The sequence below is a fragment of the Mya arenaria genome, chromosome 11 (assembly GCF_026914265.1).
Source record: "Mya arenaria isolate MELC-2E11 chromosome 11, ASM2691426v1".
Classification (NCBI taxonomy): Eukaryota; Metazoa; Mollusca; class Bivalvia; order Myida; family Myidae; genus Mya; species Mya arenaria.
Window position 1 is genome coordinate 54096357 of NC_069132.1, and position 13136 is coordinate 54109492.

Consider the following 13136-nt stretch of genomic DNA (forward strand, 5'->3'; position numbering starts at 1 on the left):
AAAATATGTGTTAAGTACACAACCTCTGTGTATTGATCTTAATCTACTTGTCTTGTGCCCTCTTATCAGATCTCAGATCTGAGTATCCTGCTGTGCATTTTTATCATAGAAATGGACCCCAAATGACCCTGAGCCAATAAACAAATACACAGGAAATTGGCCCCTACTGTGACACCAATTCAATCAGCAAGATACACAGCATGAGATTATGATGCCAAACATATCTTAAACTAGGCTTTTAAGGTCATACATCATTGACTTCATTGACTCTTTTGGTCAGTTATCAATAACAAGTAATCCGATTAGCTAAATCGTTCTTAGATCTAATAAAGACCGATATTGAATACCAGCCCAGGAATTACAATTAAATAAACCCGCAAACCGAACTATGAGAACGTTTCATGTTTCTTTTCTTTATATCGAATTATCATTTAAAGTAAACACATAAACAATTCAATATGAATCACTTGCTCTGGTTTTTTTAATGTGAAATATATGGCACAAGAGAATTTGCAACAAAGAAAGTCATCGATTTCTAATTATGGAAGATTATAGTTGTCAGGATTAAATCGAAATTAATTGGCTAATAATCCTCGCTATAACATTTCGTTAAAGGTTGTAGGTTTGATGTTTTCAAATATAAAACTGTTTTTGAAAAATGGTGAAAATGTTCTATATATCAAAATTACCTTTAGTGTCTGCAGCATTTGGATATGCTTGTTGAAGTTATACAAATACATGTTTCAACAAAGAAATCTAAAATGGCGCCAGTATGATCATTTTAAGAAACACTGGAAAAAAGTGTCTGCAGTGTAAAAACTTAATACAGAGACCTGAACCAAACGTTCATGTACAAGTTGGCATTTTTAACAAAACAAAAAAAATCGTAATGCAACAGTCAATTTTAACCACGACCCCCTAATCCGGAGAAAAGAGAGGACTTTGACTTTCGGTCCAGCTAATCCCAGGTAAAATCTCCGCCCTGCGGGGACAAACTGCTGGTGAAAATCCCCGCAACATCCCCCTCTCCTCGGGGACAGGTAAGGCCCATTCCCTGCTATTTTCGGCGCGTAAACAAAACCACAACATTTAATCGGCACTGCGCGGCCACCTTGATGGTAAAATGCGGCCCATTTCCTCCCGCTATCCCAGGGATACGCCGGACCTGGTGCATAAATATAAACATATATGCCCCTCAAAAAAGAGAGTGCCGCTTTAAAAACAATTTCTCAATCGAAGGCTAGATTGTACGATAATGATATAATTGACAATAAAAACGAGATTTTGAAGCAATTTTCTCCATATTGACATATTGTATCATTAAAATTTTGGTCTTCAATGTTAATTGCATGGTCTGACGCGTAATTAAGTATTTATTTGATTTTATAGTGAATGAAAAGACTGCTGTCCAATATGAAATTCAAATTTATTTGGATTATGGTAATACGGTTTTAGAGACCCGATAACTTAAGCCACAGCGTATTTTGGAGTTGGGTTTTAATCCCATTTATAAACATAAACTGCAAAATTGTTGAAAAATAACAGGTTAATAGCGTGGACATTTTGAACTATTGTGATATGCTTCGCAATGACTGTAAAAGACACAATCTAGTTTGAGGAATTATAGGATTGATGCCATGCTAAATAAAGGTATGCTTTTACTATAGAACATTGATCACGGTTAATGTTACAATTGTAGTCTTCATTAGTTGATTGTCAAACCTGTTCATTAAGGGTGACATCAAAGCAAAAGCATGTTCTATAATTGTTATTTGTCATTGTTTTAAGTTTGCTTCTATAGCGCAATAAAACTCTGAAATTGTCAATCGATTTTCATACTGCAGCTAGGGTGATGCAAGTAGGTTTCTTAATTACGATCAACACATGGACTGTTGGGTCCATACTGTAATTAATATTCCATCATCGATATGATCACGGCTTGTTTTGCATAATGATTGCATGTATTTAGTTGATGTGTTTTTTTTAGATTGTTAAACCCATGTATAATCTTTAGTTCGTCCTAGTTGAAGATCACTTTCGAAGCAACTTCATACACTAACGTTGTTATAATAAATATCATAATTATTTCTTTATTTTTATTGGTATTGATGATGATAATGATGTTGATGTTGATGATGATGATGATGATGATGATGATGATGATTGTGGTGGTGATGGTGATGGTGATGATGATGATGATGATGATGATCTTATTGTTTTCTTTCATTCATATTCATCTCTTACAGACGAACGATTAAAATGAGCGCTCCTGGCGTGGATATGTCGCGGGGAAGCACGCCTCATCTGCCCCCTATAGACGCTGGATACGACACTCCGGGAAGTGATTACATGAGCGCCATGCGTGCTAGACAGACGCTTGCATCTGGGTCCGACAAAGGAAGCTTTTGTCACGTGAAAACCAGTTCAGCCAGGCGGGGCGATGATCCATTTGTAAATAGGAAAACGACAAATTGTGGATGTTCAAGGGAACATGATATCACAAATATAAAACCACAGGAGAACGGACAAGATCCGAACGAAAAACTCATGTTAAGTCGAAAGTCAATCGTCCGCGAGCTGACGATGCCGGCTACAAATTTTGCAAAACATGGCGTTGCAGGAAAATCGGCATCGGATGCGGGGGCTTACGCGTGCACCAGCCCTCATAAGCACAACCATCCCGGAAGTGGTAGCACAAAACGCCGGATGTCGGTAAGGTCCATACCGAAAATTCGGCTCACGACGGCCTGGAATGCACCACCGATCACGGACGTCCGCTACCAGGAGGCAAAGCGGCGGCTCCTGGAGGGCAGCGGGAAGTTCAGCGGCCAGATGAGGCGCTACTTCCGGGAGGAGGTTCCGTGGTGGGAGCAGGTGCCTGACAGCGACGACGATGACTACGACACCGACCTCGACACACACATAGGTGAGCAATTGGGTCTCAAAGCGCATATAAGGGAACGAATTAAAGAAGAAGACTTTATTATGCAAACAAATCTGACAAGATCCATAGCATAGCAAAATTAACAACAAAGTATAATAGTAATATACTGGTACAGCAAGATGTCATCTGGCATAATAAGTTTACATAATATATTCAAAATAGCAATATGAAACTTATATACTTGAAGGAAAAAAAATCATGTCGGGAGAGACAACATGTGTTCGATTCAATTTATATTAGGTAAAAGCATGTCAGTCATATACTAAATGGCGTCTTATTTCAAAAGCCTTTAAAGTAAATGTGGCAAGATTTTTTAATTTGACTGAACTTTCACTATTTATCAATTGCATAAACTTAAAGAAACTTGGATTACGCCAAAAGTAATTGTTCATATATTTTAAGAGTTAGCTTGTATATGTTACGTGTGAAATAAGCGCAATAAACGACTCTCGGCATTGAATGCCGACCTGTATTGACATACGACAATGAATGTCGAGTTGTCTCGGAAAACGACATTCAATTTTGCATATCGAGCTCGACATACGACATTCAACAATGTCGAGCTGGCTCAACAAACTACATTTATATTGAATGTCAGTCCAGCTCGATATTACACATTCATCATGGACTGTCGAGTGCGACATTTTACATTGAATGTCGAGCAGGCTAAGCAGTTCTCACATCGAAATTGAACATTTTAGTTCTTAATTCAAAAATGTATGAAAAATAAATTTCATTGGCGTAAATTGGAAAATTGCGAGGGAAAATACAATACCATTTTGCGATATCGTTTCAAACAATCTGTCCCCGTCATTATGAAGTAACACGGGAACTTTAAACTGTACCAGGAGTGAAAATATCAACGATGAATATAACAGCAGTTAAATATAGATTATATTTTTTGTGTCTGTGTAAGATCGTTTATTTAACGGAATGAGCACTTAAAGGTAGCCACAAGTGAAATATTCACTTTTGGTGTTCACGAAGTCGAAAAATAAAACAGTTGTAAAAACGGCAAATCTGTGAAAGTGCAGCTTTAACTCTAAATTTACTGTATTTCTAACAAAAGTTGATACACAGCGGTTTTAAGATGTACTTGCTTATTTATAAATATGAGAGCTCTTCATTAAATAGGTCACGTTAGAAAGTTAACAACGATGTCGTTAATCACGTTGTTAACGTTAACAAAGTTCTCAACGTATATTGTTCTTTTTTCAGGATTTGCGCTAATTGCAGACGAAAAATCACGAGAAATCATTCAAGAGGGCATGTTTCCGGAATACAAGCAAGAATGCCGGAAGTACAAAAGTAATCCGAATTCGTACTTGATGCGGCATGGCTTGGACGACGAGGTTTCCATGAAACACAGATATCTAAACGAAGGAGATTCCAAAACAATTTCAAATCTAGTCAAGGTAAAACAATATTATTTATTTGTTAATCAACTATCATGTATTTGACGCGATACGGGGACAATCGCGGCACCAATACCAGACAAATGAAGACAATATATTGCCAAAACCAAATTCGGCCAATATCAACCAAATTCGGCCAATATGAGTTTCCTCCGTTTTGATTGGCTACAAAACTCGTCAAATATCGGATTTGAGAAATGGACCATTTGATTGGCTGTCGAAACTCATATTATATGAGAAATATGCTGGAAATTATTTTAAAATGTAGCCATTTTGTTTTCCGCTTTACCGACAGTTTTGAAAAGTTTGTGTTTCGTTATAACCTTTTTGGAAGTCTTCAACCACTTTGCGTACGGTTTGATATTACAGTTGTATTTAACCCGTTGGTGGATTTTACCACTATTATGTTTTGGTACACCGACAAAACGGACGACGTAGATGAAAACATTTGACGTTTTGGCAAAATATTTACGAAACTAAGACGTAAAGGCATGCTTCCTTAGACTGCACACTGCTTCATTCATAAGTATGTGCTATGCCACTTAGGATGCCTGTCAAAATCAGCATATGCAGGTCTGGAAAATCAGACACCATGAATGAGAAACGAATAACTACGGCTTCAATGTGAACTTAAGGCAAGTTAATTGAATGTTTTTAACCAACATGTCGTACCATATGTAATAGTTAATTAATAAAATACTTATTAAATCGGTGATTTCATATTGGCCGAGTTTTTTGTCCTCGGTCAGATTTGTTTGCCTTCGCCCTTTCGAGTTCAGGCAAATACAGCTAACCTCCTTCACATAAATCGGCCAATATCAGTAGGTGTATACCATGTGATAAATTACGTCATATATGCTACGTCGGAAGGCCACAATCTGCTTAAAATAAAGACTTAAATCAAGATTACTTTTCCTTTACTATACCATTTTCAATGAAACAAATGCCAGTCTATGTCGCTTAAAGAGCCCCGCCTTCGTTTTATTTGATAAGGTGATAAGTTTCATCATACACTTCAACAAACCTGTTTCCAAAATAATGTTTTGACAGTGCTCCGTCAGACGGCCGTATCGTGGACAGGTTTGTCGAAGTGTTTTAAGAAACTAAACTCTCAATCAAACTCTGGTAAAAGACCGAAGGTGTGGCTCCGTAAGCGGCGTTTCATTTAAAATGGTGAAGAAATAGTAAAGTTATCCCTGTTTAAAGTCTACATTAGTAGCAAAGTATTGCCTTCCGACGGCATTTATGGGGCAATTTATCACGTGGTATACACACACTGCAATATGAAATCCCCTAATTAATAATAACATAAAATTTCCTCATTAAACTTTAAACTATATAACATTATGAATTTCTCCAATTGTAAAGACTACAACGGACAGAAGCAAACTATATTTATGTTTTCATAGCTTGAATTATTCTATATACAATATTACAGTAGAGTTTTTTTATTTAATCGAAGTCGATTTCAAAACAATTTCAAATCTAGTCAAGATAAAACAATATATCTCCTTGCTAAACTTGACGAATCTATCAAAAGTCCATTACGAATTCATCCAATTCCGTTAGACTTGTCTCCAGTCGAGTCAAAGACTACAGCGGGCAGAAGCAAACTATTTACGTTTTCCTAGCCTGTATTATTACTGTATACAGTAACACAGTAAAGATTAAAGGAAACTTGACTACGGGATGCTTTTGTCCCTTGTCTCTAAGAGTGAATCAGCATGTGTTCATTTAAAGCACACTTAAAAAGTACTGCAAAGATGAATATTTAATTTTAACATATTGTGCCAAAATAAATTCATAAATACTTATTTTTTTAAGTATTCTTATTAAGCTCGATTATTTCAACACAGACTTTTTCGTTCTAGCAGCCAGTTTAACTATCACATTTGTTAAAATCTTAACGAGGGATGACGTCATCTCTGGATCTTAATTTTACTATTTTTACCATTTCAGAAATGAAATAATTTTGTGCGTTTTTAATTTCACTTTGTGATGGTTTTGGTTCCGATTTACAATGGTACAAAGGTACTTGTGAGTAGACGTTAACCATGATCTCAAAATTACTGTTCGGTATCCGGTCATTCGATTAAAACAACCATTTGGCAGGACGATTAAGAAATGACGTCACCATTACGTCATATGTACTTCCGTTGTGGAAAATTCTCAATATTTTTTTAAAATGTTTTTATGATTGATAGACATGTTTTCACATGCTTCAATACACTGTAAATCAAAAATATCATTATACCTGAAACTTTTATACCTTAAGTATCTATTCTTGCTTGATTTATCATTTAGAGTAGAGATTAAAGCATAAACCGCTGCCCTATAGTTGAAAGGTCATTTTGGAAGAACCGTCATGGTGGACGGTGCAATTTTTAGAGTTTGTTTTTCAAGTGGAGTGATTTTTCTTAGGAATAACTTGACCCCCCTTTTTATTGGCTTAAAAGGTAATTTAAAGCTTGTACTTTAAGAATATATGTGGTTATCATAACCTGCATTCGCTCGAAATGCCTTTACATGTTGTCTAAAAATTATAATTTTACATTAAATTACATTGAATTATATAGGGAATAACAATGGTGGTGTGTAACCTGAAAGAGTAAATGGCATTCGGAGTTCCTTTGCCGTTTTATCGAAAACAACCTCGGATATACGTCTGTACATTAGTAGGACTAGTTCGTAAATTTATCATTTTTTTTAAATTATATCATTTATTAAATTTTCTGTCTTGGAAATAGCAAATTGTTGCATAAATATCTGCAAACCAATAATATAAGATTGCTGACGAAAACCCCCAGATCGTATATTATTATATTTTCGATAGAAAATTCTTTTATGGCTTATACCGTTTCTAACGTTTTTGAGAAATATGCATAAAAGATCATTTTTTAACTTTAAAATAAAAATCTGCGATCTTATTTTGTAAGCAGTCTCACATAACTGGTTTCCATTGATTTTTTACAAACTCGAATCAAAGGGAATACAAATTCTCGTGTGTGACGGCGTGTTCGGTTTGCATGTTCCAGAATCATCTTACCCTTGGCTGTCTCAACCTGGACGACAATGGACTTGGGCCGGAGGGGATGCGCCATCTAAGCCTTATTTTGCATGGCAACGCACATCTTACGGAGCTGGTAAGTATTTGGTTTACATTCCAACTATACAAGTTATGATTTTTGATGTGGTCGTCGTTCATTGGCGTTGCTGGCCACAAGCACTGCCACTGGCAATAATGACATATGTGGTTAACAGTTGAACTATACAAGCTATGATTTTTGAGGAAGGTTGCATTTGTCTGTTGCCGCGGCCGGCAACGACCATGGCCGCTGTCAATAATGACATATTTGGTTTACAGTCGAACTAGTTAAGATTTCTAGTTATGATTTTAAATGTAGGTGGCGTTTGTCTGTTGGCGTGACTGGCCACCAATATGGCAGCCGTCAATAATGACATAATTGGTTTACAGTCGAACTAGTTAAGATTTCTAGCTATGATTTTAAATGTAGGTGGCGTTTGTCTGTTGACGTGGTATGGCCACCAGTAGGGCAGCCGTCAATAATGACATATTTGGTTTACAGTCGAACTATAGAAGTTATGAGTTTTGATGTAGCAGGCGTTTGTCCTTTTGCCGTGGCCGGCCACGACCATGGCCGCCGTCGATAATGACATATTTGGGTTACAGTAGAACTATACAAGTTATGATTTTTAATGTAGTTGGCGTTTGTTTATTGGCGTGGCTTTGTCACCAGGCTGCTTGCAACCGTCTATAATGACATATTTAGGTTACAGTCGATCTAGTTAAGATATTTTTAAGTTCTGATTTTAATAAACGTGGCGTTTGTCTGTTGGCGTGGCTTGGCCACCAGTATGGCAGCAGTCAATAATGAGTATTTATTTTAATGACATATTTGGGTAACTATACAAGTTATTATGTTTGATTTAAGTGGCGTTTGTCTGCTGCGGTGGCTAACTACCAGTATGGCAGCCGTCAATAATGACAATGTTCATAATTTATAAAAAAAAATCAGAGGAGCATATATGGTATACGAGCTTCTTACTTGATATGGAAACTGATGCATATTCAATTTCTTATACTACATGGTTTTATTGTTTAGTTTAAACTTATTTATTACAACAATTGTGGAACAAGTTATTGCAAATTTATATCAATCACTCTCGTTCTCACGTTATAACGCGAGTGTGTGGTCTTTTTTGTAAGAGAAACCGGAGTTACTGGTGGACACCCACTTGTCCAGCTTGATGACCACATACCAAACTCACATGCGCACATGTCGAGAATCGAACCAGGGACGTCTTTGTGGGAATCAAGTTCTCTAACCACTGTGCTGAGCGGACAACCCGGTCAATTTATTGTTCAGCATATACGTTTATTTCCGTGTTACCCCTGATAAATTGTCACGCCTCCAACATACATGGCATAACGCCATTTGTCCAGGACTGGTCACGCGGTGACCCTATAATTTTGCATATTGGGTCACCAAATTTATATCGTACCAAAATGGCTTCTATTTTCTGACTCCGTTGAACATTCCGATGCAAAAATGAAACATTAAATTATGTAAAAAGGTTGTCGACGCGATTAATACGTTACGGGGTTATTAGGTGATCCAATAGGGGATATACGGGGCCCAGGAAACCGTATTCAGGTTCGAGCTTCGCTCTTACCCGATATGGTTTCCTTTGCCCCGTATATCCCATATCGGGTCACCTTCGAACCCCGTAACTTTAATATATACCTGATATAGTTACAATCGTGTTTGAAGATATATAGTAAAGCGACGGTGAAACATCATATAAACATTTGTGACCGTCCTTGCCGTGGGTTATTACAGGTGCTGTCGCGGAACAAACTGAGCCCTATGGGCGCAAAGCAGCTCCGCCTGGCCCTCATCCATAACAGTTTCCTCTCCAGACTCGACATTTCCGGTAAGCCGCCATAATGGAGGATGGTTATTGTATATATATATATAAGTCTTGATTGTATGTAATTGTTCTATTGACCTTAGTGGTTTATAGGTTTAAGTATATAAGACATGTTGTCAGTGTATATATGTAAATGGTCGAAACTTGTTGTTTTAACATGTTGATATCATACGTGACATTGAAACCGAGTTTCATTTTATTTTAAAATGTGATTGTTTTAACAACACAAGAAAACGTTGCATTGGTTACATGATTTGGCAAATATGATTAAGTTGCTGGATTTTCATCGTAGTCAGCCCCCTCTGTTACCCCCGCCCCCATTTAAATATAGCAATTGATTTAGTATATAGGCCTTACTAACTGTTATACAAGATACTTACCTTTATAGAAATTGATAAAGCTATTGTCATCAAACACATGTTTCGTTCAACCTTTTTACTAATAGTGTGTGTTAAAACTATGTGTATGGATGAGAAAAGCTATGTTGAATTCCAAATAAAGCATATTTATGTTCTGTTCCGTTCTTTTCTGCTCTGTTCAGTTATATTCCGTTCTGTTCTGTTCTGTTCAGTTCTGTTCTGCTCTCTGTTATCCCCAGTTATTTCCTATTTTAATCACGAAGATAGCATACATAAAAACTATTAGTGGCACAACAAAGTATTTATTTAGAAAGCAATGAGAATAATGTAATGGACGTCATCCCTAAATCGCCTACTAGCAATTTCGATAATGGTTGCCATAACTTGCCGACTTCCCGCTTATTTGTGTCAATATTTCATTTCAGAGAATTGTTTCGGAGACAAGGGCGGGAAATATTGCGGATTGATTATTGAGGTATTTTTATGAGTTTAGATAAAAACTTTGTTTTATTTCAAATGTTTGTGATCGATTCGTTTAGCCCGTCCAATCAACTAGAACCCACTCAATATAATTCATGTTTTAAAATAATCGGAATAATACAGTGGCACAATGTGCTAGCAAAACTTCGTAATGCATGAATATTCGTATCCAACCGTAACTTAGTACTCGGCTGTTTCCGTATCGTCTAGGCATCCAATCAACTGTCAGGATATCAACACCGTATAATTCACGAACACGAGGTTTGTAAAGTCAATTGGCCCAGGTACTATAAGAATGACGACACCATTACGTCATATGTACTTCCGTTGTGTGGAAAATTCTCAATAATAAAAAAATGTTCTTATGATTGATAGACATGTTTTCACATGCTCAACGCACTGTAAATCAAAAATATCATTATTCCTCAAGATTTTAAACCTTAAGTATCTATTCTTGCTTGATTTATCATTGAGAGTAGAGATTAAAGCATAAACCGCTGGCCTATAGTTGAAAGGTCATTTTGGAAGAACTGTCATGGCGGACGATGCAAATTTTAGAATTTGTTTATCAAGTGGGGTGATTTTTCTTAGGAATAACTTGACCCCCCTTTTTTATTGGCTTAAAATGTAATTTAAAGCTTGTACTTTAGGAATATATGTGGTTATCATAGCCTGCATTCGCTCGAAATGCCTTTAAATGTTGTCTAAAAATTACAATTTTACATTGAATTATATAGGGAATAACAATGGTGGTGTGTAACCTATATGTTATGAATAGGATCACAGGCATTTTAAATGTTTGTCTTGGAACGAGCAAATTTTTGCGTAAACTTCTGCAAACCATGACAGACTGATTGCAAAATATCAGATCGCAGTTTTTCATATTCTGTTGCAAAATTAATGTTTTTATGCATTTTTCTTAAACCGTTTAAGCCATAAAACATTAAATTTGGAATGGAAATATGAAAATCTGCGATCTGATCTTTTGTCAGCAGTCTTTAATCACTGGTTTGCAGGCATTTACGCCAAAAGTTGTTAATTCCAAGACAAACTATAAAAAAAGTTGGAGAAACGATAAATCTGTTAGAGTGCAGCTTTAAATGATAAATTAAAGTAACTATAGTGTTACCGCTTTTGTCACGTTCGCAATTGAGTTTGATCACGAAGACCAAAACATGTAAAATAGCAGACTTATTTCTTCCATATTAAAGCTGCACTCTCACAGATTCACTGTTTTTCCAACTTTATTTTTTGTCTTGGAATTAAAAAAAAATTGCGAAAATATCTGAAACGATTTGAAACGACCTTGTGCACCGAATGAAGAGCACTTGTTTGTTTACGTTGACGCTTGTTTTTAGATAAAAATCATGTCTGTGTTGAAATATTTTGTGTAAACTATGCACGGCCCTTTATTCCTCAAAACAATTTTATACCTTTCTCTTGGTGCAATGTACCAGTCAGTTGTAACCACGGCCGCCAGGTCCGGGAGTATACCGGGGATAGCGGGCGAAATGGGCCGTGTTTTAACCTATCAGGTGGCCCCGAAGTGCCTAGTGAATGAGGTGGTTTTGTTTTCGCTCCGAAAATATTGGAGAATGGTCTAACTTAGGTATCCCGGGATGCGGGGGGCATTAAGCGGGGATTTTACCAGCAGTTTGTCCCCGAAGGGAGGGAATTTTACCCGGGATTGGCTGTACCGAAAGTCAAAGTCCGCGCAATTCCCCGGACGAAGGGCCGTGGTTACAACTGACCGGTGTATAAATCTCATCCAATACCTTGTTTTGGTCAACGAAGGGTATTATCATTGTCTTCCGAGTGCAGATTACCAGTTTTGGAGATAGATCGGCACATTTAAGAAAATGCTTACTGGTTCATTCTGGTAATTTTAAGAACCCATGTTCATCCCAAATTTTGTCAATCTATGGCACACTTGAATACCGATGAAAAGGCACAGTTAATCTTTAATTGAAATAGTGTTTACTTAAGTTGTGACGAACTACATTTAAGACGTTACATTCTTGACTAAAGAATATCTAAACTCTTCATCTGACATGCTTGATTATGTCCTTATTCGAAGTGTCTTTTACACCATATACGTCTGTAATTCATTAGTTATGCGAGATTTAAAGCACCTTTATGTATGAAAACAAAACAATTTCCAGCAAATTAACCTATATTCTATATGATTATAGAAAAATAGTTATATATATTTATAAAATATATTTTGCAATGGGAAAAGGGATTAAAGGAGAGGGGTAGAGGAGAATAAAAAGGGAGAGAAAAGGGGGAGAAAGATTGGAGGTAAGGGAGAGAAGAAAGATAGGGGAGAAAGATTGGAGAGAAGAAATATAGGGAAGAAATATTGGAGAGAAGGGAGAGAAGTAAAAAAGGAGAGAAGAAAGGAAGGAAGAAATATTGGAGAGAAGAAAGATAGGGCAGAAAGAATGGAGTGAAGGGAGGGAAGAAGGATTGGAGGGAAAAAAGATAGGGAAGAAAGATTGGAGAGAAGAAAGATAGGGGAGAAAGTTTGGAGAGAAGGGAGAAAAGAAAAATAGGAGAGAAGAAATGAGGGAAGAAGATTGGAGAGAAGAAAGATAGGGGAGAAAGATTGGAGAGAAGAAAGATAGGGATGAAATATTGGAGAGAAGGGAGAGAAGTAAAAAAATGAGAGAAGAAAGGAGGAAAGAAATATTGGAGAGAAGATAGGGGAGAAAGAATGGAGTGAAGGGAGGGAAGAAGGATTGGAGGGAAAAAAGATAGGGAAGAAAGATTGGAGAGAAGAAAGATAGGGAAGAAAGTTTGGAGAGAAGGGAGAAAAGAAAAATAGGAGAGAAGAAAGGAGGGAAGAAAGATTGGAGAGAAGAAAGGTAGGGGAGAAAGATTGGAGAGAAGGGAGGGAAGAAAGATTGGAGAGAAGAATGTTAGGAAAGAAAGATTGGAGGGAAGAGAGGGAAGAAATATAGGGGAGAAAGAAGATGTGGAGAA

General features: G+C 36.8%; 1 protein-coding gene across 1 annotated transcript in view; it reads left to right on the forward strand.

The window, feature by feature from the left end:
* The first annotated feature begins 1523 nt into the window (after positions 1-1523).
* The window catches only part of LOC128209913 (leucine-rich repeat-containing protein 74A-like), a 31572-nt gene continuing 19959 nt past the window's right edge, over positions 1524-13136 (forward strand). Inside the window, exons 1-6 of the mRNA XM_052914182.1 lie at positions 1524-1650; positions 2247-2926; positions 4163-4359; positions 7395-7502; positions 9222-9315; positions 10097-10146. Of these exons, the coding sequence (XP_052770142.1) occupies positions 2260-2926; positions 4163-4359; positions 7395-7502; positions 9222-9315; positions 10097-10146 (1116 nt within the window). The 5' untranslated portion in view covers positions 1524-1650; positions 2247-2259. The remainder of the gene's footprint in view (positions 1651-2246; positions 2927-4162; positions 4360-7394; positions 7503-9221; positions 9316-10096; positions 10147-13136) is intronic.